Source organism: Myxine glutinosa, chromosome 14, assembly GCF_964187855.1.
Source record: "Myxine glutinosa chromosome 14, kmMyxGlut1.1, whole genome shotgun sequence".
Classification (NCBI taxonomy): domain Eukaryota; kingdom Metazoa; phylum Chordata; class Myxini; order Myxiniformes; family Myxinidae; genus Myxine; species Myxine glutinosa.
Genome location: NC_136274.1, coordinates 56,808,412 through 56,832,289, shown reverse-complemented (window position 1 = coordinate 56,832,289; position 23,878 = coordinate 56,808,412). Strand labels below are relative to the sequence as shown.

Below are 23,878 nucleotides of genomic sequence, written 5' to 3'. Positions count from 1 at the left end.
TTTAAATCCCTTCCCAGACTCGTAGGCATCTACAACCTTCTTTCTGAAGGCCTCAGAGAGCTCTTTTGATCTCGGCATGGTGACGCCGCACACTTCAACAACAAAGAGCAAACCAAACTAAATGTCTGAGGTTTAATAAGACAGGGTCCCTCCAAGATCCTCTCTGACAATGTTCAAATCATTTGCACCTGAGCTGGTGCACCTGATTCTAATTTTAGGTATTTGAAGTAGTGATAAATGTAGGGGTGTACTTACTTTTTTCACATGCGAAATTTGCATTTATGTTTATTTAAATTATACAATGGACTTCAAAATGTAAATGTTTCATGATATTTGTTATATTATATCACCTTTATCTGTCAATATTGTTGAAATGAAGATCAAATAGCTGTATGTTGAAATATGTTAAAAAAGTCAAAACATTACGTGGGGTGTACTTACTTTTTCACGTGACTGTATATACTGTATATTGTTACGGTTTTTAGAACCTTCACTTGTAAAATAATAAGCCTTGTAAATAATTCCCTGTAAATATCCCCATCTTCCAAAGATCAAAGGTCGCACTCTAGCTAGTCCATTTTGCAACACGTAGGACACCATAGGACCTTCTTCAGTTATTTCATTAGTACAGACTTGGCATTTAATATGGAATATTTTTTTTGTGGGGGTGAACTTACTTTTCAAGATGTCTTAGAACCAAAAGTTAATTGGAATTATGTTGAAATTATTACAGATTTTGTTAATGTTAGTTAGCTCTTTTGTTAATTAGCTCTTTCACGAGCCACGATTCAGTATACAAAAAAAAGAAGAAAAAAAAGTGCCCTTTAAAAAAAACAAAAACCACATTTGACATTTCAAAACAAATAAATTGATCCTTGAAAGTGATGTAAACTGATATCGAACTCAATTCATGGACAGTACTGTGTTAAACTTCTGTACGTTTTCCAGAAGTATCTCTTTATTTTGCACATTAGCCAAAAAATTTTTAAACAAAAACAAAAGTTAAATTACGACTTGGATTATGGACAGTAAAATTACAGTTCAGTACTTCATGCAACCCCCACGAGCATTCAGGAGAGCACGTACACGTTGAGGCATGATGTTCACGAGATTTGCCAAGGTTTGGACAGGAATCGCTTGCCATGCAGTGACAAGAGCCTGCTGCAATTCACGCACAGAGGTCGGCTGCTGGTCCAAGTGGTCGATTTGACGCGTTAATTCTGCCCACAAGTTCTCTATCGGATTCATATCCGGGGACATGGCAGGCCACTCCATATGCTCTACACCACGGTCAGCAAGAAAGTGTTGGATCATGCGAGCACGATGAGGCCGTGCATTGTCATCTTGGAAGACAACGTTTCCTCGAAAGGCTGCACGAGCAAACGGAAGCAATGTTTCTTCCAGAATGGCCCTGTACTTGAACTGGTTCAGGTTTCCATTCAGAACAACCAGGTCAGTTTTGCCCCCTGCATGAAAAGCAGCCCAAACGGTCACCCCACCACCTCCAGCTTGGACTCTTGGCACTATACAATCTTTGTTGAAGGCTTCATGCACTTGTCTGCGCACTCGGGCGCGGCCATCTTGACGATAGACCAGAAATCTAGACTCGTCGCTGAAGATCACGTGATTCCAGTGTCCTGGCTGCCATTGACGGTGCTCTCTGGCCCACTGCAATCGGCGATGGCGGTGTTGTCTGGTCAGGCGTGGCTTTCTCAGGGGACGCCTGGCACGACAGCCTGCTTGAACCACTCGTTGGTTGACTAGCCTTCTGGATACAGGCACATTTGTCAGTTGCTGCCACTCAGCCCGAAGCCGATTAGCTGACTTGGTACGGCCATTGCGGACTAACCGGTGCAGCTGGCGATCATCCCTCCTTGTGGTTCCGCGGGGACGTCCTGGCCTCGGTATTGGAGTAGGGACTGGGACACCCCTCTGAGCATTTCGTTTCAGGATCTTTGACACCTGACCTTGAGTGATGCCATACTGCCGAGCAATAGCACGCTGTTTCATGCCGTAATTTCGTAAAGCCACCACTCCATGACAAACAGCATTGTCGAGTTGACGGACCATCTCCAGAGTAAGCGGCAATAACTTTTGGAGAAGTGCAGCAGTTGTTTTCCACTAATACAGAACGCAACAACCCTTGTATACCCAACTGTGAAGCCAATCATCAAATGCACCTGTCCGTACATTTTGCCACGCCAGCTGTGATATAATCCTGTTGTTGACTTCTTGCTGTGACAGACAATCAGTGACATGGTTCTTTTAACAAATAAATCACCAAAGTGTAAAAGAGGCTCACCAGATTGATATACTGAGTTAAGAAAGTAAAGCCAAGTCAAGAAGAAAAAAAATTCCATATTAAATGCCAAGTCTGTATGTGTTTCAGGTAAGGATCTGTTTCCAATAGTTTGACTCTGCATTGCATTAATCAAATAACCTAGGCCCCTTTTCAAATCATATTCATTTTGCGGCGTAGCCTCCCTCCAAAGTGCATTGCGTGTCTCTGCCAGCTGCAGGGCTCACTCCAAACGCCATTGACCATGCGGCCGAGTTGGATAAGAAGGAGGAGTAGCGCCAGGAACGAAGGCGTGGCCCCATCAATGTGTCACGAAGGGAGGAGCCGGTGAACCCTCGTGACCAATCAGGGCCGAGATGTGTTCACCGGTAGGCGGAGCGAAGCGCACGCGGGTTGATTTGCAAGGCACGTGATATAAGCACCGCGGCGGACTACTTCGGGAGATGAGCCAGGAAGAGAGAAGGAGTCGAACACCAAGGCAGAGATGAGCGGGAGACGAGGCAGATGAGATGAGAGCAAAGAGAGAGAGAGAGAGAGAGAGAGATAGAGAGATAGAGAGAGAGAGAGAGAGAGAGAGAGAGAGAGAGAGAGAGAGAGAGAGAGAGAAGAGAGAGAGAGAGTCAGTCCGCTACCACGACGACACGAACCGCGCTGCTTGCCGGGTTGCGCCGCGAACCAAAGCGTGGACCGAAGCGTGAGCTTGGGGCCGGACCTCGACGCCGGAGCCATCTGCCCGGACCTTCCTTCCCTGCCATCTGCCTTCCCTTCCTTCCTACCTCTACCCCTTTCGTGTAAGTCCGTTTGTGTTGTCCTGGGCGTGATATTTAAGACTGTATAAGCTTGCCCTGTGTCCTTTTGCTCCTCTTGAAGATGCCTTTCTTTCGTTTCCTCTTTTATTGTACAGTGTAGTAATAAATCATATTTGTTCTTCCCTTTACTTTGGTTTCCTCTCGTCCGATCGTCTTCGTGATTTCCCCATTGAGTACCGGTGGCACGATTAGAACCGCTCAGAATCGGGTTAGTTGTATTGCTCACGGCTCGAATCACGGATTGCTAAACTGCTCGGCAATTTCCATCTGTGCGTGGTTCGAGCGGAAATTATCTCCCTGCTTTGCGGAGAGATTGGCAAGCAGGTATTTGGGAGCCCATCTTGACCAATCACCCTGGCCAATCTCAACCCCGCAAAGGAGCGTGTAATTTCCAGGACTGGGGGGGATCGGCCAGTGTAAAAGACAAGGAGATTAACCCCCCCTTGGTAAGGGGAGCGCCGACCTCCGGATCTGCAACAATTGGTGTCAGGAGTGGGATTTGAGGCTAGAACCAAATTTTCTGTCATCTTAAAAAAAAAAATTAGGTCAAAAATTACGAGCGGCCAAAATCTAGTATTAACATCCAAATTGAGTCATGCCATGGATACTCAAGGCAATCGGATGCCGGTGGGGGATATAGAAGAGGGGTTAGAGGCAACCCAGGACCCCAGGGAGGCAGTGGGAGTAATGGAAGAGGAGGTCGGAGAGGGTGTAGCAGCAGGGGTTGCAGGCGCACAAAATGGCGGCACCTCGCACATGGCGGCGAGGGCCACGCCTGCCGCGCAAATGGGGGTTATGGATGTGCAATCCTATCTGGACACCTTCATGGCACAAATGAGGGCCTATATGGTGGAGTCGGGGAGTAAGATGGATGTGATGGGCAGTCGATTGGAAGTAGAGGGGGACAAATCAAGGGCGGATATGAAAGAAATGAGGGAAGAGGTAAGGGGTAACATAAGTAATTTGGAAAAGAGAATGGGGGAGCAATTGGGCAATCAAATTGGGGGCCTAGTGGTCAAATTCGGAAGCAGGCTATGAAGCAAATTGGAGGGCATAAATGGCCAAGCCCAAGAAATTAACGAGGGGCTGGCGAGGGGCAAGCCCAGGATGAAGCAAGGGAAGTTGAGAGGGAGGTTAACCGCAGGTTGAGCGAGGAGGTCGCATTTGTACGCGACGAGGTAACGCGGCTTGAGAAGCGCGGAGTGAGCGAAGGTGAGCAAAGCGAAGTCACGTGGATGGGTATAGAAATCGCGACCTGGGGTATGGGAAAGCCGGCGCCCGCGGAATTGGAAAAACTTATTGGATGTGCACCAGCGGCCGTCGAGCTTAATAAGGAAAAATAAATTATAGTCGAAATTGTGGTGGAAGAGACGGACTTAGAAAACCACTCGTGGGAGGAAAGGATGGAAAATGCACAAAGTCTGGATTCGCATCATGATGCTGTGCTAATTAACCCGAATAAAGATTTGCAGGTGTTGGAGCGGGGAAGAAGAAGAATCCCAAAGGTGAGTCGGGCTGTATATGGGGCTCAGAGATTTTGCAGGAGGTGTTTGCCACGAAAAGAATTTTCGCGCGCTTGGGATCCCAGCGTACCGTGGGCGTTTGTGGGAGGTCCGTGGTGCGCTGTGTGAGTGGAAATGGCGTGCGTGTGAGGAAGAAGGGGGCGCCGGAGAGTGAGTGTGTTACCGAGTGCGAGCGTGAATGCACATCGGAGTGTGATAGTGGGAATGATTGTGACACGGAGAGTGAGTTGGTTGTGGCGAGTGAGAAAGAATGCACACCTGGAATGGTTGAGGAGCGTGTGCAAGAATGCACACCTGAGTTGGTGGTGGAGCGCATGATTGGGTGTGCGACAGGGGATTGCACACCCGTGAGTAGGTGTGCACTGAATGGGTGGATGCAAGAGTGCACCCCTATGAGTGGTATGGAGTACGTACCGAGGGAGAGTGCGCAAGACGGTGCACGAGAGAGGTGTGTTATGGAGTGTGCGAACAGCGAGTGGTGTGTAACAGAGAGTGCGGTGGTGGAATTGACGGATTGTATGGGATGTATGAAGGTAGAACGGAACGCATGGTGTGAGCATGCGAGGGAAGCATCGACGTTGACCGGAGCAGCGGTTAGGCCGACGTATAGCCGACGCGAGCACTCGGGGCGTGATGCTCTTTGTGTGCTGCGGGAGCCGGCTGGGATCGTAGTCGCGTCGCTCCTACTCGTAGCGCCGTGCACGATTCGGGCCGGGCTCTGCCCTGTACGGTCGATTCCGCGCTTTGCCAGGCAAAGCGATCGGCCCGGTACGAGGGGAAGGAGGATGGTGCGGAGTGGCGCCCCCTTGTGGTGGCGGAGTTCCGGCCGGGCAAGGCTGGGCCATCGCACTTGGGAGCGCAAGGCCTTGCGCCGGGATGGTGCTTGGAGCCTTGGCCCGACCAAACCTCCTCCCCAGAATCGATGCCGGACAGACACAACCATCAGGAGACTGACCATCTGCACAGATAGCCGGCTTTTCGAAGTCGAGCTATGGAAATGTATTTCCCGCACCGAGGCTCGTAGTATAGTGGACATTTGATGGTAGCAGTAGTGATGGCGAATGGTAGTTTTACCATTCACCTCACCTTGGGGCAAAGGAGCTTTAGCGTTTATGGGGTATAGCGGTGAAAACCTAGCCAGGGATGGCTTGGTTAATGTATAGGGACTTAGAAAGATGACCATAGGGACAAGATTTAAGTAGTGACATTGATACCTGTAGTGGGGACGCAGAATAGATTAGATGGATGATAACGATGAGGGAGTGCTTAGTATAAGGGAAGATGGGGAGCACGAGTTTCAGAGGGGAAACCAGATAGTTAGATGATGCAGTGTGTTTGTAGTGAGAGTGATGAGATGAGGAATTGGGATGAAAGTTATTTGTGGTGAGCATGATGCATGGCATTGTATTGAGTGAATGGCTTGCAAGGTGTGCAAGTGAAATGCAGGTGTATGGAGAATGGTTGCATGGAATAGATGGTCTGGAATGAATAGAGTATGGAATGGATGGTGTGGAGTGAGTAGTGTGGAATACGTGGAGTGGAGTGTATGGTGCGAAAGAGTGAATGGGGGAAGGATGGACCCCCCTTCACGAGTACCCGGGGAGGGTAGTTTAAAAGTAGGTAGAGGGAGTAGGTAAATTTGGTGGATATTGACATCTGTGGTGCGAGAGTAGCAGAGTACTGCTTTGATTGGTGCATGAGTAAAGTGGAATGGGTGGGCGTGTGGCTGAATTCGTAGTTATGGTCATTGCCTACCATAATTTCCCACCTGGTGTCCGGAGTAACCAATTCCCTTGGGGTTTCAACTGCATGCGGTTGGAATCCCTTGGGAGTTATGCTCGGAACGGGGCCAGTTGGAGGTTATGGTCCTTGACCATGACATTACGTCACCAACTCCCTCGGAGCTTCAGCTGCATGCGGCTCCAGTTCCTTGGGGATTGTGGTAGTTGCGTGACCATTTGTAGTTGAGCACTCCACCACTGGTAGTCTGTCGGCCAGGTGAGGCCGCAGGTAGGCTCTGGGAGCCAGGTAGAGTTGTGTTAGTGTTCAATGGGGCCCGAGGATCCTATGGAGAGGACCCGGGTAGCCCGACGCCAAAGAGGGCAGAAGTGGGGTGAGAGAGCCAGAGGGCCTTCCCCAGGTTATGGTGAGGAGCAGGTAAGCTCGGGTGGCGACGTACAGTGGCGGAGGTGCGCAGGTAAGTTAGACCTGCGAGGGGAGCCACACGACCCAGCCCCGAAATTGTGCGAGGGCACAGGGAGTATAATCGGGGGAGTGAGACCCCAAATTGGTGAGCGCCACAGTATGTTCAATGGGAGTTCGGTTCTTAGAACCACATAGAGTAAATATGGCCAATACTTTGGCAGGGAAAGACCCCGGGTAGTGTAAAGAGTGTTAATGTCATTTAGAAGGTAGATAGGATTGAAAATCTCTTCGCACCATCCGCATCCACTCACCAAGGTAACAGGAATCCACACCACAGTTTTTGGCAAATGTCTGGGATGTAAGACGCATCACGACGTGGGGTGACATTGTTTGTATTCCATCTCTTCCTCCTTAGGAGGGATTGAGGAGGAATTGGGATTGATGACAAATTTGGCTTCGGAGGGATTGATGAGAAATTGGGATTGATGATGAATTTGGCATTAGGAGAGATATGGGGAAGACAGGACGTTAGCGACGGATTTGTAAATTGTGTAAATACGGGGTAGGGGTAAGGGTGGATTAGGTGACAGGGGGGAACGTACGCTAGGGACGAGCTTTCTCCGCTCGCTCTCCAGCGCACCTCACTCTGCATTGCCTTGTGTTGATGTGTACTCTTGCGCCCTTGCACCCCGCTAACCCTGCTTTGTCTTCCTTCCCCACTCATGGACCGTGGTCTTTGTGTGCCGAGGGGAAAGTGTGCAGGTGTCGCAGTTGTGCGCCCGCACTCTCGCTGCTTGCCTGCCTGGACCGGTACACCACTTTATGGACCACATGTTTTTTTGTGGCCGAGGACCACTTTATGGACCCCACGTTTTGGGGCTTGGCACCTCTGCTGGGGACCGGCCATTGTGGCCAGTGGAAATCTTGCTTGCGGACCATGGTTGAGGTGGCACCTAAGCCATGCAGGTGGACCACCCTTAGTTGGCCCCTGCTGGCCGTAATTAAAAGAAAAGTGGACGCGGTTTGTGCCCTTTTATTTTTAAATAGGCAGCAAGCATCAAGTCAACCAGAACCAGTGGCCCAGCGGAGAAGACGTCACAAGGCATCATTTTATTATTCTGAAATGTATGACTGTGCACTGGATGGTGCTTTTCGTGCTTTGATGATTTATGGTGCTCTTGGGGCATTTTGTTAATTGGTGCTTGTGGTATCGGTACAGTACAGTGCATGGCATGATTTTCCTCTTTTCAAAAGTTCTACTTTTGTTTCCCAAAAAGACAGGTCCTGGGTGTAGTTTTGTAAATAATCAAAATTGTAGTGTTCTTTGTAAATAATGCTCCCCACCGTACATGTGTAGTTTGAAAATTAATTCCGCAATTCGGTTATTCTGTGGGCGTGAGTCAGTTAGATAGAATGCAACGCAGCAGGTGGGACATATCTAGTTTTTAAAATGTCGCACTCAGGGCGAGGTTAAAAGTAGAGGGTAACCACACCTGAGTGTCACACTAAGTTAAAGTTTTGTCGGCACGGGCCATGCCTGGAGGAGAGACGGGTGCAGTGTTACGGTTTTTAGGACCTTCACTTGTAAAATAATAAGCCTTGTAAATAATTCCCTGTAAATATCCCCATCTTCCAAAGGTCAAAGGTCGCACCCTAGCTAGTCCATTTTGCAACACGTAGGACACAATAGGACCTTCTTCAGTTATTTCATTAGTATGTGTTTCAGGTAAGGATCTGTTTCCAATAGTTTGACTCTGCGTTGCATTAATCAAATAACCAAGGCCCCTTTTCAAATCATATTCATTTTGCGGCGTAGCCTCCCTCCAAAGTGCATTGCGTGTCTCTGCCAGCTGCAGTGCTCGCTCCAAACGCCATTGACCACGCGGCCGAGTTGGAGAAGAAGGAGGAGGAGCACCAGGAACTAAGGCGTGGCCCCATCAACATGTCACGAAGGGAGGAGCGGGTGAACCCTCGCGACCAATCAGGGCCGAGGCGTGTTCACCGGTAGGCGGAGCGAAGCGCACGTGGGTTGATTTGCAAGGCGCGTGATATAAGCGCCGCGGCGGACTACTTCGGGAGATGAGCCAGGAAGAGAGAAGGAGTCGAACACCAAGGCAGAGATGAGCGGGAGACGAGGCAGATGAGACGAGAGCAAAGAGAGAGAGAGTCGGTCCGCTACCACGACGACACGAACCGCGCTGCTTGCCGGGTTTCGCCGCGAACCAAAGCGTGGACCGGAGCGTGAGCTTGGAGCCGGACCTCGACGCCGGAGCCATCTGCCCGGACCTTGCTTCCCTGCCATCTGCCTTCTCTTCCTTCCTACCACTACCCCTTTCGTGTAAGTCCGTTTGTGTTGTCCTGGGCATGATATTTAAGACTGTATAAGCTTGCCCTGTGTCCTTTTGCTCCTCTTGTATATGCCTTTCTTTCGTTTCCTCTTTTATTGTACAGTGTAGTAATAAATCATATTTGTTCTTCCCTTTACTTTGGTTTCTTCTCGTCCGATCGTCTTCATGATTTCCCCATTGAGTACCAGTGGCACGATTAGAACCGCTCAGAATCGGGTTAGTTTTATTGCTAACGGCTCGAATCGCGGATTGCTAAACCGCTCGTCAATTTCCATCTGTCCGTGGTTCGAGCGGAAATTATCTCCCTGCTTTGCGGAGAGATTGGCAAGCAGGTATTTGGGAGCCCATCTTGACCAATCACCCTGGCCAATCTCAACCCCGCAAAGGACCGTGTAATTTCCAGGTCCAGGGGGGATCGGCCAGTGTAAAAGACAAGGGGATTAACCCCCTCTTGGTAAGGGGAGCGCCGACCTCCGGATCCGCAACAATATATATATCGTCTGTGTTGTCCTGTCCTGTGTTGTCACTGAACTACTCCCTCAAACTTTTGTGAAACTTTACCAAACTTCTGGTATGCACCTACCTCTCCCATGTGTATGCCCTAAGGGTATTTCTTTTTCGAAAAAATTCCCAATTTCCTTTTTTTGTTTCGGGAATTATTTTTGAAATTTTTTTTTTTTCAACTTAAGTCTTCAACTTCGATTGTTTATAAAATGTAATATCACGTATAATACAAATACTTTTGTGCAAAATAATTGTTTGTATTATGATTGGTGTAAAGTGTAAACCATGTCAAAACAGCAACTCAGGTACAGTCATTATCCTCAGCTAAAACAAATTCGTTCCTATGTAACGACACATGGTGAGGCGAGCGCAGCGAGCCGAGCCAAGCTAGTATATATATATTTTATGTTACCATACACAGGAGGAGGTCATTACACCCATAAAAGGCTGCAGAATGGATGCCAACCTGTGGTTGTTTGCCTATGCTCCACCCCTTTCAAATGCTGAGTGTAAAGCAAAATGCTGAGTGTAAAGCAAGGAAGCAGCACGTACCAGTTTTAGTCTTTGGTATGACTCAGCCAATATTTGAACCACCGACTACACCCACTCAGAGCTGACCCTCCAACAATTACACCAAGTTTGGTTACATTTAAGCACGTAAAGCAAAAAAAGTTGGCAATGCTCAGACATAGCAATTGTTACGGGGTCCTCACCGATCTCCTGGTCTCGATAAACCTCCGAACCCCACGAGGAGCCCCGGCAGAAAAAATATGTTATCCGGTGTCAAAAACAAATCAATAGTGGAACCACACCCAAAGATTATAAATGAACAGATTGTATTAAAAGCACACAGGAAACCATACAGCAATGAAAGCAATCAGTCATACAATTAATCTCAAGATGGTACCACCTTATTAAGTAACATAAACTCACAGATCCCAGTCCCAGCTCAGCAGCAGCTCGGCAGTGATCCGCGCTCCCAGTGAATGGAGCCCAACCCTTCAATGTCTCTATAACTCAACGGAGTTGAGGCGAAGAGGCGAGTACGGCGGTGTAGGCAAGGCATGCACCGTCACGTGGTCTAATCCAACAGCAACCTGACCGTGGGCAGGGAATCCCAAATAAGCGATCCGGATGTGCACCTTCCCCGTTCAGTCAACGAACCGCAGGGCAATCTTCCGACGCCGCTTTAGTGCACACACCTATTTCGGTAAATCACCGGATGGCGGGACCCGCGGATGCGGCTCACCCAGGTTCCACGAACGACGCGCGAGGTCCCGGTAATGGCGGCCGGCTCGTCCTCGAGCCGCCGCTGCTAGGCGAAGATTCTCCGGAATCACACCTGTACCTGGCGTCGCCGGCTTTTCCACAATTCCAGCGATCACCAATCGCTCAAGATTCCCTTCCCGGACTCAAAGTTCTCTCGCCATGTAAGCTCGCCCACGACAGGTGCGGAGCTTCGTCAGAACCCCTCCTTTTTCATTTTCTTCATGTCCTCCTCCTCTTCCCTCCACCTCTTCCGGCCCACTATGCCATTTCCGGTATTATTTTATCATGAGCGCTTTTAAACCTTTTAACTATAATAACCCTTTCCCTTCAACCACAATCACCAGAATACTTAGAACCAACAACAATAATCATAACAACAATCATTAGGGCCGAATCCGTAACACAATTCTCAATTTTTTTAACATGACCTTGGTTTCATTTACAAACAAGAATGTAATTACATCATATGCATGAGATTCTATTGCATGGAAGTGTCTGCATATGATTATGCAAAGAAGCCAAAACACAGAACATCAGTGTTGGTGCTCTCGATTCAATGGTTTTTAACATTAAATAAACGTGCTTTATGAATTGTTTCATCATAACCATTTTGCCAATTGTTTTACAACCATATTCAGTTTTTCTTGTATCCTATCATGCAACAGAGCCATCGCAGATGCGTTTGAATGCAGAATGCATTTAAATGGGAATGTTATTCAAATGCACGCAACATACAGTCCATAAAATGGTTAACAATCGACAAAGTCGAAGCTGCAGCTGTGACCAACGTTTTGCTTCAAATGAGAACGTTTCGAGGTTCCGCAAAATCATCGTGAATTTTCTCATAAAGAGGAAATTATATTCCCACAAGGGATGCTTTTGTAAAAACATGAAAATATAATTCTTATTTGCCCAATTATGGTTAGACCATCATGAATCTCCATTTCAGCCACACATTGCATGTCCTTTACACCACGATTAAAGGAGAATGCAAATTAATATCGCTCAAGGCGCCTTTTTGGCTCGACACAGCCGTATATAATTGTCTTCTGCCGTTTTCTTTCCATTTTTTTAGTAAAGGTATCATTCAGGCATTAAATCAACGCAGGTGAGTAATTTTTAGAGAAAACACTGACAATTAATATTTTGGCTTCACCACACCCCTGTGCAAACACTAAATCACACAAACTGGTTCTTAATGATACTATTTTCATATATTTTTAGAAAATATTGTGAGTTATTTGAAAAAAGTGCAAGGTGCCAATATTTTTGGCCACGACTGTATATATACAAGTATATATATATATATATATATATATATATATATATATATATATATATATATATATATATATATATATATATATATATATATATGTATATATACAGTCGAGCGTATGTATATACATAAATTTTTATGTATATACATAGTCCTGAAGCTACGTCCGCGTCTGATTTAATCTCCTGATTATTTATTCAATGAAAATGAGGCGCCCTGCTCGTACTGTGGAGTTTCTACTATTTCTCACAGATATATATATATATATATATATATATATATATATATATATATAAATAAATATATACATGTATATGTATATGAAGGAGGGTTAATACTTTCCAAACCCTCCTCTTTATGGGTTTCCAGTCTTTCCTTTCACATCTTTATGGGTTTCCGTCCATCTGTCACACTATCTCCTTCGAAACGGTTGGGCAGAAATTCACCAAACTTGGTCGTCATGATTAACACATGGCATGAAGGTGCAAGAGCAGTTTCATTTTTGGCCCCGCCCCTAGGGTCAAAACGTCAAATACCAAAAAAAAATGCGATTACTGGCACGGTTTGAAACATTTTAATGAAACTTTGTATATGCAATCAACCTTGGGAGATGCATGAAATATGTAACAATTTTTTTTTTTGACCCCGAGTTCGTGCCCCAGGTGGTGTACTTATGGTCACAGAGGTCAAAATGGAAAAATAATTTTTAACTCTAAATTTGATATTGGGTCATTCCTGGGGGAACCTTTGGGATTTGCGATGGGATTTGGGGATTTGTGATGGCATGCCATCGACTTTGCCCTGGTTTTTAATTGTTTTTTAAAAATATGTTAAAAACATTTTCATACATGCACTTAGCTTTGTTTGAATAATGCAAGTTCTATTTTATGAAGTCACCAAACTTTTCTACTCATTGACACCAGTGCAAATCAACCCAAAAAGGCACAGTGGAGAGATATTTTTCAACATCCCAAAACCACTTAAATCCACTGATACTTTCCACATTCCCTTTTTAGAGTTTTATCTATGAATTGTTTCGTAATAGCTAGTGACAGAGATATGGCAAATATAAATCAGTAAGAAATTTTTATAAATTTGATAGTGCTCTTTGCTTCAATGTTTCACTGTGAGCTGCCATTTTGAAATAATGACTTGTTGCTGCCACCTGTAGCAATTTAGCAAACATAGCAGGTCAGCAATATTAGTTTTCGAACAGATTGTTGTATAAACCCAGGATGTAAAGTAGGGTTAAGCCAAGAAAAATAAAATCCCACAAATGGTCAAATAAATTAAACTAAATCGATGGAGCTTGGCTCCAAAATGTCAAAACTACCTTTTATAATGGCCATGATGTAATTACAGCAAGGATTAGAATGTCTGAGCCTAACCAACCTCACCGTCCGCCGATTGGGTGAAGAGTGCGTAATCGGGGTTCAGCATCTCATTGGAGAGGTTGTCAAACCATTCCCTCACCACACCCTTGCCCTGAAACATAGAAAGTGACAGGCATTATATGTGCTTAACTGCATCTCACTCTGTACTCTCCCAAAGTTCACAAGGCCCCAACAAAGCCTGCCAGCAGCCACATTGGAAATTCCCTATCCCTGTTCGAAAAGACGTTTAGCATTCACATTTGGTGTTCACGTTGAGATGAAATGCATTTGCAATGGCGGAAATGTCGAGTTGATAGTTTTCAGATTTATTTTGGTGTTCATCTCTTTCTGGTCCTATAAGCAATTATTTGTAGTCCTCGGATCAATTGTTTTTTTGGTCCTAGGATTGGATTGATCAAAGCTGTCTTCTGGTGAATTGCCAGCAGAGGACACAATATCGTGATGCACACCATCCTTCGGAGTGCGTCCTCGTGTACTTGCACTCGCTTGTGGATATTCAAGATACCCTGGTACATTTCATACAGAATAGAGAGCATTTCAAATGGTAGACTCTCCAACTATAAGATCAGATCAAATCAGGTCTTTGTTGTCTGTCTCTAACCTTTTCCCAGATGTGCAGTATTTCTTTGGTGCAACTTTGATAATGACAACACAGGCCTTATGGAAGCCGAAACAATCGTCATTATTTTAAATACTGCGTATGTCATTGTTACTTGCAAAATCGAAGATTTTAAAAGTATATTGGTCGGTTGCGTTTGTGGTTCTGTCTGTCTGTCTGTCTGTTTGGCTGTTTGTATGTTTGTTTGTCACCGGCCTACAGGTCACAATTCTAAACCGTTCGTCACGAAACTTCACCAAGTTGTATAGGTCGTCCCAATTGAGAAGCCTATTGTTTTTGGGGTCAAATGGTCAAAAGGTCAAAATAGGCCAAAGGTCACCACCTTTGCCAAATTTCTAAAATCCTCAATTTTCATCCGATTGACTTGAAATGTGAAGAGAACTTGCATATCTGGTCACTGAATTCAATCACCAAGTATTTTTGAGGTCAACATAGGAAAAAAGGTCAACATAGGCCAAAAGGTTAACATAGGCCAAATTTCTAATATCCTCAATTTTCATCCGATTGACTTGAAATTTGAAGAGAACTTGCGTATCTGGTCACTGAATTCAACCACCAAATATTTTTGAGGTCAACATAGGCCAAAAGCTCAACATAGGCCAAAAGGTCAACATAGGCCAAAAGGTCAACATAGGCCAAATTTCTAAAATCCTCAATTTTCATCCAATTGACTTGAAATTTGAAGAGGACTTGCATATCTGGTCACTGAATTCAACCACCAAGTATTTTTGAGGTCAACATAGGCCTGGTGTTGGGCTAGCGGCTAGGGTGCCAGCTTAGGATCCTAGGATCATGGGTTCGAATCCCGGTCGATCACTGAATTAACGCCAGGGGGGTTGACTCAGCCTGTCATCCTTCCGAGGTCGGCAAATTGAGTACCAGTTCACTGGTAATTCCCTGCTTGTCGTAAAAGGCGACAAAAAGGGTTGGCAGCAGGAAGGTACATCCGGCCGTAAAACATTGCTTCAAAAAGGGGACCAACAAAAACAACAACAACCACGGTGCCCGAAAAAGGCCAACCCCCACTTTGCGGGGAAAAATGGCCTCTAAAGGTAGTTTTTTTTTTTTAACATAGGCCAAAAGGTCAACATAGGCCATATTTCTAAAATACTAAATTTTCATCAAATTGACTTGAAATTTGAAGAGGACTTGCATATCTGGTCACTGAATTCAACCACTGAGTATTTTTGAAGTCAACATCGGCCAAAAGGTCAACATAGGCCGAATTTCTAAAATCCGCAATTTTCATCCGATTGACTTTGAAATTCTAAGAGGATTTGCATATATGGTCACTGAATTCAAACACCAGCCATTTTTGAGGTCAACATAGGCCAAAATGTCAACATAGGCCAAGTTTTTTAAATCCTCAATTTTCATCCGATTTACTTGAAAATTGAACAGCATTTGCACATTGAGTCACAAAATAGGGAAACTAACTATTTTTGAGGTCAAAAGGTCAAAGGTCAACTCAAGGTCAACCTTCCAAAATCATCATTTTTTTATCTGAAAAATCGTCACTTTTCTTCCAATTGACCCGAGCTTTGATCAAGATTGTCTATTATAATCTTGCTGAAATGGACAATTTGCTGTATCAATGGATTATTTTTCCTTAGGGTGGGGGGGTGGGGGGATTTTGCAAGTATTGTGCTCCGCATGACGTCTTCTTGTTTATTTCTTTGTTTAAACAAAGTCGAGGTTCATGGACGAGCTAGAACATGGAACAGTTCAGTACATAACAAAAGAAAAGGATGAGTAGGAAGGAAGGGGGAAATACACCAACAGCAGGGTTGAGGGCCAAAATTAGATGAAGACGAGGAGAATGAGGGATGTTGGGAAGAATGAGGGGTAGAGGAGACACAGGGGTAGGAGAATATGGATACAGCTGCAAACTCTCAGGAAGAAAGAACTGGAAAGTTGGAAAGAGCAGAGGGTGCAAGACCAGAAAGGAGGTGGCAGAAGACAGAGAGACCATCAGCATGCTTCTGATGTGAAGGTGATATGCCCATAGAATCTACTTCATCATGGAAGATTCCAATCTCATTTGGTTTTACTTGAGCACTACATTATGGCAATTCTAAAATACATTTGTTTTATAAAAAATGGGATTCCTATGTACAGTGCATTCAGAAAGTATTCAGACCCCTTCACTTTTTTCGCATTTTGTTATGTTGCAGCCTTATGCTGAAATCGTTCAAATTCATTTTTTCCCTCATCAATCCACACTCAATACCCCATAATGACAAAGAGAAAACAGGGTTTTCGAAAGTTTTGCAAATTTATTAAAAATAAAAAACTGAAATATCACATTGACATAAGTATTCATACCGTTTGCTATGACACTTGAAATTTAGCTCAGATGCTTCCCAGTTCTCTTGATCAACTTTGAGATGTTTCTACACCTTGATTGGAGTCTACCTGTGGTAAATTCAATTGATTGGACATGATTTGGAAAGGCACACACCTGTCTATATAAGGTCTCACAGCTGACAACGCAAATCAGAGCAACAACCAAGCCATGAGGTTGAAGGAACTGCCTGCAGAGCTCACAGACAGGATTGTGTCAAGGCGCAGATCTGGGGAAGCCTACAAAAAAATCTTTGCTGCATTGAAGGTTCCCAAGAGCACAGTGGCCTCCATAACTCTTAAATGGAAGAAGTTTGGAACAACCAGGACTCTTCCTAGAGCTGGCCGCCCGGCCAAACTGAGCAATCGGGGGAGAAGGGCCTTGCTAAGAGAGGTGACCAAGAACCCGATGGTCACTCTGGCTGAGCTCCAGAGATCCTGTGTGGAGATAGGAGAAACTTCCAGAAGGAAAACCATCACTGCAACACTCCACCGATCTTGGATTTATGGCAGAGTGGCCAGACGGAAGCCTCTCCTCAGTGAAAGACGCATATGAAAGCCCACTTGAAGTTTGCAAAAAAGCACCTAAAGGACTCTCAGACTGTGAGAAACAAGATTCTGTGTGCTCTTGGGAACCTTCAATGCAGCAGGATCTTTTTTTGTAGGCTTCCCCAGATCTGTGCCTCGACACAATCCTGTCTCTGAGCTCTGCAGGCAGTTCCTTCAACCTCATGGCTTGGTTGTTGCTCTGATTTGCGTTGTCAGCTGTGAGACCTTATATAGACAGGTGTGTGCCTTTCCAAATCATGTCCAATCAATTGAATTTACCACAGGTGGACTCCAATCAAGGTGTACAAACATCTCAAAGATGATCAAGATAAATGGGAGGCACCTGAGCTAAATTTCAAGTGTCATAGCAAAAGGTCTGAATACTTATGTAAATGTGATATTTCAGTTTTTTCTTTTTAATAAATTTGCAAAACTTTCTAAAATCCTGTTTTCTCTTTGTCATTATGGGGTATTGAGTGTAGATTGATGAGGGAAAAAATGAATATAAACGATTTCAGCATAAGGCTGCAACATAACAAAATGCGAAAAAAGTGAAGGGGTCTGAATACTTTCTGAATGCACTGTATGTAAAGGAAATATGTGATTATGGATATTATTTTCATACACAGTTATCTGTTTCATCAGAGCATATAAAAGCAAGAAATGAACGAGGTTCAAGCAACACGTTGATATAACACTCACTCCTTCCTCTGGTAACTCACCACTCCCTCCTCCCCACGAAAGCGAACAGCGATCCCCTTTTTCAGCTTCTCGTTGCTCGCCTTGAAAACCAACTTGCAGCTACTCTGGAATAGGGATTCTGCGGGCACGGACAACACAGGCAAACCCAAGATTTTGTAATGCTTATACGGCTTTGCACATTATTATGGAAAGCACAGGCAAGATAACCAGTCATGCAATCTGATATAGAAATGATGGACAGAAAGGAACACAAAGGGATGGAAACATGTTTTTGATTGTAAAACTTTCTCAAACTAGGCCTGGGGTGATAGGATAGCTCAGCAGTAGCATTGCCATCGTTGAACTGTGTAGTCTGGGTAGGATTACTCGGCCGATTGTAAGCGGTATAAACCGCCCTATTGATTCCTTGCAGGTAGGGCACCACATCAGTAGGTATATCATCCTTCATAGGGAATGCTCTACGCTTGGCCGAGTTTTCAAAATCCTGCTCTAATCTATGGTGGGCACATCCTTGCTTTGGTAATGATGTAAATCAGCAGCCAGATGCTGCGTATGAATGATCGTTTTTTAAGGCCATTTTTCCATGCTAGAGCGGGGGTTAGCCTTTCGGGCCCCATGACAATCATGGTTCCCTGTTTGAGGCAATGTTTTTATGGCCGGATGCCCTCCCTGACGCCAACCCTTTAATTAATTTAATACACATGTATCAACTTATATGTAATGCTTTGGATTGTTGTCGGCTATCTGGTGATGTCACAATGGTGACTGGAACGGAAAACCTGTCTGTCTTGCTTATGTTATGATTAAGGTCCACCTTCTATATCTGGAATGTCAACCTACACACGAAGAAACTATCATTAGCAATACATTTTTACGTCATCTTATATACAGTACATGTATATTACTGCAATGCATTCATAAAATGATTAAGTTTGGATAACATAGCATGGCACTGTATCCATTGATCCTATATGGACGAAAAACATGTATTTTTGTCAAAACATGTCCTTAAATTCGACCTTATGACATGATCTTCATCTCGAATCGGCAAAATAACACCAGAAATGGATTCCTCACGCTCGAAAACCCCTACAAAGTGGTGTTATTTATGGTTCTACTACTTTTGGTTCTTAAGTTATTGCAACGCCTTACTTCTGATGGCGGCCATCATGGATTTGTCCAATATGGCCACCACAGAGGGAGACCAGCTTGGCTCTCTCTCGAAATGGGTAGGTTATGGTAATATCTCCCTCTGGTCCAAAAATGGTGCTTGTGGAACGATGTGAACAATAATTATAATTATGATTATGCCCCCTGACTATTAGTCGCCTCTTACGATGCGCAGGGATACGGTGTACCTATTCTAAACCGGGGTACACACCGGGATCATTCATCCCAGCAAGCTGGTACTCGATTTGCCGACCTCGGAAGGATGACAGGCTGAGTCAACCCCCCTGGCGTTAATTCAGCGATCGACCGGGATTCGGAACCCAGGATCCTCGGATCCCAAGCCGGCACCCTAACCGCTAATCCAACACCAGGCTTGAGCAGTGTGGTCAGCAAATATCACGTGGGTTATTACTGTGTGTGCTAATGCAGAGAACCTATTAGAGCATGAAAAGGAGCAATGCACGTCGTAAAAGGTCGAAAAATAACTGGTCTTCAGGTTTTGTTTTGACTTCTCCCGGTATCCGTGCGAAAAAGGAAAGCACGACCGAGGACGCAAACATGAGAAGACGAGAAAGCAAAGGCAGTATGTCCATTTTGGTTGTGGGAGGGATGCCTGAAAGTGCGAAAAGAATCCCTTGTGCTGTGGTTATTTCCCACTGACAAAAGAGAACCTTGAACTTGCATGAAGAAGGAAATAAAATCATTCAACTCCCCGCGAATCAGTAGAACAAACGTAATAGATGGAATTTCCTAAGTATTTAGAGTTTGAGGGTTCTCTGATCGTGTGAGTACCTTGCCCATACAAAACAAGACAAAAAAAACCCATCTCCTTCCTGAGTGGCCTCACTCATGTTCATGACTCCTGTTTATCTGCCCAGAACAAATCATCTGTGACTGATACATCTGCCTGCAACACCTGGAAGTGATTAACTCTCCAGAAAATAGAACAGATGAAGAATGGTTTCTCCTTTGCCAAGTCCCAAGGAAGACAGATATTGAAAAGAGCATTTGTCCCATCCTGACGACGTCAGATCGCAACTTATTTTGGGCCAATTTATTAGGGGTGTACCTGGGATAGGTGGAGTAAAGAATATTGGCAATGACATAACGCACAGTTATAAAACACGACAGAGTTTAGGATAACGGGATAACTCAATTGGCACACCAGGTATGGTATCGTAAGCAACCAACATGCGAGCAGCAGTCACGTGCATAGTTATCATGGATGCGGAGCTTTCCGGGGCAATCGAGCCGTGAAAGCCGAGGATTTGCCAGCGCCTGCGCATCAAACGGTTGAATGGCCTCGGTATCAAGGAAAACAATGCGGTTCCTGTTGTATTAAAGAACCGCAAAATCCTATAAGCAATTCCGAGCAAAGCGGACAGATTTTTTTTGCTGTTCAGTCAACTTAAAATTGCACCTTTCAGGTGCAGGAATTACCTATGACGTACTTCATCTCGCAGGCAGTAGGTCTGCGCATGGAGTAGATACCACTGTCATATCAAATAGCCAATCCGTCAGGGAGGGCATGGGAGCCGGAGGAACACAAAGGGAGGGAATTAGCCTCCAGCAGCCTGCACCGTGTCTGGTGCCACGAATCACATTATCCTCTCTATTCTGGAGGCACCCAGGGCCGCCCCGTCGTTACAACCTGCCTGGTCGTCGATGTGAACTACGCACGGGGCTCGAGGATGGGGATTCGTCATCCCTAGCATCTGAATTTCCAGATCGAAGTCTGTTGAGCATGTTTTATGGGGGTGAGGAAGGGGATGTTTTCAAGTCGTGTTCAAGAAGCCAGAGTTTAACTGAAACCGGGCAACTTCTGGCTTCGCCAGGGCTTGACACGAAGATCAGGCCACGTCTGCGGTGAAATTGCGAGAACTCTGTTCCATCTCGATGCATGTCCTCTCAGCTGTCCTGCAGGAGCTGTGACCGCTCAAAGGTCATGCGACTAGCCAGCGGCAGGCTCATTAAAGGCCCTTGTGCCGTCACTCTCCCAGGCAGCAACTTTTATAACCAAGCACATCACCGGAGAAAAGCCATTAGAGACGCTTTCAAATGTCACCTCCGAATTGTAATCATGCTTTTATTAACAATGCCAGCTTTATGTTCCAATGCATCAAACTTATAATGTTGCATATATAACGAGCATATAAATACAATTTGAAACCTACAATGTGCCTTGGACTTCTGGCAGGGACCGGCACTCAGCTCAAATCGAATCTCGCCATCAGACGTTTCCAGGGATTATTCAGGCTGCGAGGTTATCTATCTGCCTTGGGTTTGGACCTGGGTGGTGCCTGCGCAGACAATTGATGGCGAAAGTCGGCAAATCGGCAGGACATGTGAGCTCCTGTCGAAAAAAGAAATCGTAGGATTGCTTCAGAAAGTTCGTGTTGGAAGTAGGTCGGAGGTAAACTTGCGGATCGATTTGAACCGTGGCAGATGCCCGTGCTCTCTCACTGGTCAAATGCCAAATGCCACGGCTGAGAATTGTGAGAATGGCGCAGACATCGCTTGTTACTCGAACTTGAACGAGTTGAGAGTTCCGATGAACATGTGGATGCAGACGTTCGTGCTGAGAAGTAAAATTGGGGTTATGGAAGTTAGACGTACATATTTCCCTAGAGTTATTACCTTCCGAGTTTCTTCTTTCAAAACACCGACTCTCACCCATGACCCATTTCTCCCCCTGCTGGAATTCGAAAGTCGATGCATCGAAGTGGAAAATAGCTGGATAAATCCCTAAAATGATTATTTTGGAATCAAAGTCAGACGTTTAAGCTGCCACCGAGGTAGTTCCATCCAGATTCTCATCAGATGTTGTGAGAAATACCGTTCTACCCGCCGGGCTGTCAACCTCACCTCACACCTTGCTCAGCTTGATGCTGTGGAAAGCAAGGACTTCAAGATCATTGGAATCTCTGATGAAGCTGAGTCTATGGGTCTATCACTTTACCATTGGAGACAGGTCGGTGGTCTCTCTGTCTTCTACGGCCTCCTTTCTGGCCATGCAACCCCTGTCGGTCTTTCTGTCCACCTGTAGCCCCCGCCTGGTGAAACTCCCAAAACCCTGAATCTCTCATCACCTCCACTCATTCATCATTTCTCTTTTCCCAGCTGTGGAACCAACTTCCACATTCTCTTCAACCTCATTTTCCCTCCAGGTCTTCAAGTCCACCATCTCAGATCATCACCAATCCAACACAATGATCTTATCTACCCTCGTTAACTTCCACCCCCATTAACCTCCTTCCAGATTTCCAGGGTCTTTCTTCTTGGGAGTTTGCGGCTTTATCCATCTTATCCACCCCATGCGTTGTCTCACCCCTCTTTCCTTCCCACACCCCTTATTTGTCTAAGTCTTCCTGTATTTGTTCCTCAACCCTACTCTTGGTGTGTTTCACTCTCTCCTTCTACCTGTTAATTTTGTTCTGTTACATCCTGATCCAGTCTATGTTCCAGGTCCTCCACCAGCCTCGACTTTGTATACAAAAAGCAAAATGTGAACGTGCATTTGGAATGATAACTTCACGTATATCTGTGCTCTCCCAAAAATGAACTGTTTTAAATTGGGGGTATGGAGGAGGAAGATATTGCCCTGTAAGTCGTTCGGAACGAATTTTCAGTCTTTCAACCTCGATTCCGAACAGAAATTTCAAATCACGTGAATTGTGTACTTTCTCAAGAACTTCACCCCTCTGTTCATCATGGAAATTTTATCTGATCTGTCATTGGAGATTCGCTGTTAATCGAGACTCATGAGGCCTATACGGCTCTGGTCATAGACCCAAAAGAGTCACAATGAGACGCTTTCTGATCTACAATCTACATCATGTACGACACATGAGGTGGAATTTCTGAGAAAATTTGGTAGTGTGTGTCATACTTTAGTCATATAAAATTCCAATTCAAGTCAGACACAGGTACAAACAGTGGATGCTCTATTGGCCGGGTTATTCTGCTGCCCTCATCACAAGTCGATGCCAAGCGGTGCTTCCTTACTTTCACGTTTACTTGGAATGTTCCTTAAAATTCCATGTTGTCATTTTCATGAGTGTATACGCAAATCTACATTTGACAGGCAAGCTCTACACTACGAAAGGTAATGATTTTGGAAATGCTCTGTAGCTACAAATTACAGCACAATATTATATCATCCCTTTGTCTATGATTTGAACATAAAAAACTGCTGTTTTTAACTTTTCAACCAAAAATAATGGGAATATAACATAATCCTTTCTACAATTATTGTTTATCCAAAATAAAAAAGTACTTATTAAATGGTTACAAAAGAAAAAAATGATGCAAGTCCTCATGGAGGTCAAAGCTCCTGACCATACCTTAATAAAAAGCCCCAAGTGGGCTGACAATCACTTCAGGTTGTAGTTCAGACTTCTGCTGATTTGGGGGCATGTATAAGCTTCTGGGGGAATTTTTGGGTAAAAGTTGGGAACCTAATTTTTTAACATAATTAGGGTATGCCGAATTCGAATAACCCAGTTCCCAAACCGAATTTAGAGTTTTTGACCTTCTAATTAGCATAAACAAAATGGCCGCCAAATGGCCATTTTTGGACACATTCTTGTGACAAGCATTTATATATCATGTATATGTATATGCAGCTCTATGTGGTAATCCAATCTAATCTATTTGGTAATATATCTAATCTTCATTCCAGTGCAGCCCACAGTTTTATTATACAAATGTTAATATAAACCTGTAGTATATATTTGAGGCTAAACTTTGAACTTGGGCATCGGTGAACTCACAGAGGAGACAATCAAATCTGCAGAAGCGTTTGTCTGCAGAATATATAATGTGCACAGAACAACCTCTGTTGATTCAGCACGCCATATGTTGTTCTCCAAGACTGGTAATCCAGAAGCAATGTCACCGACAAGTGATGCTCTTCGTTTCCATTT

The 23,878-nt window shown here is 44.9% G+C and overlaps 1 protein-coding gene across 4 annotated transcripts in view; it reads right to left on the bottom strand.

Annotated features, from left to right (window-relative positions):
* The window catches only part of HACE1 (HECT domain and ankyrin repeat containing E3 ubiquitin protein ligase 1), a 612,560-nt gene that overhangs the window by 129,583 nt on the left and 459,099 nt on the right, over window positions 1–23,878 (bottom strand). For all 4 annotated transcript variants that reach the window (XM_068135928.2, XM_068135929.2, XM_078768515.1 and 1 more), the window contains 2 exons: window positions 17,804–17,901; window positions 13,574–13,661 (listed from right to left, as the gene is read on the bottom strand). In XM_068135928.2, coding sequence (XP_067992029.2) covers window positions 13,574–13,661; window positions 17,804–17,901 — 186 coding nt within the window. The remainder of the gene's footprint in view (window positions 1–13,573; window positions 13,662–17,803; window positions 17,902–23,878) is intronic.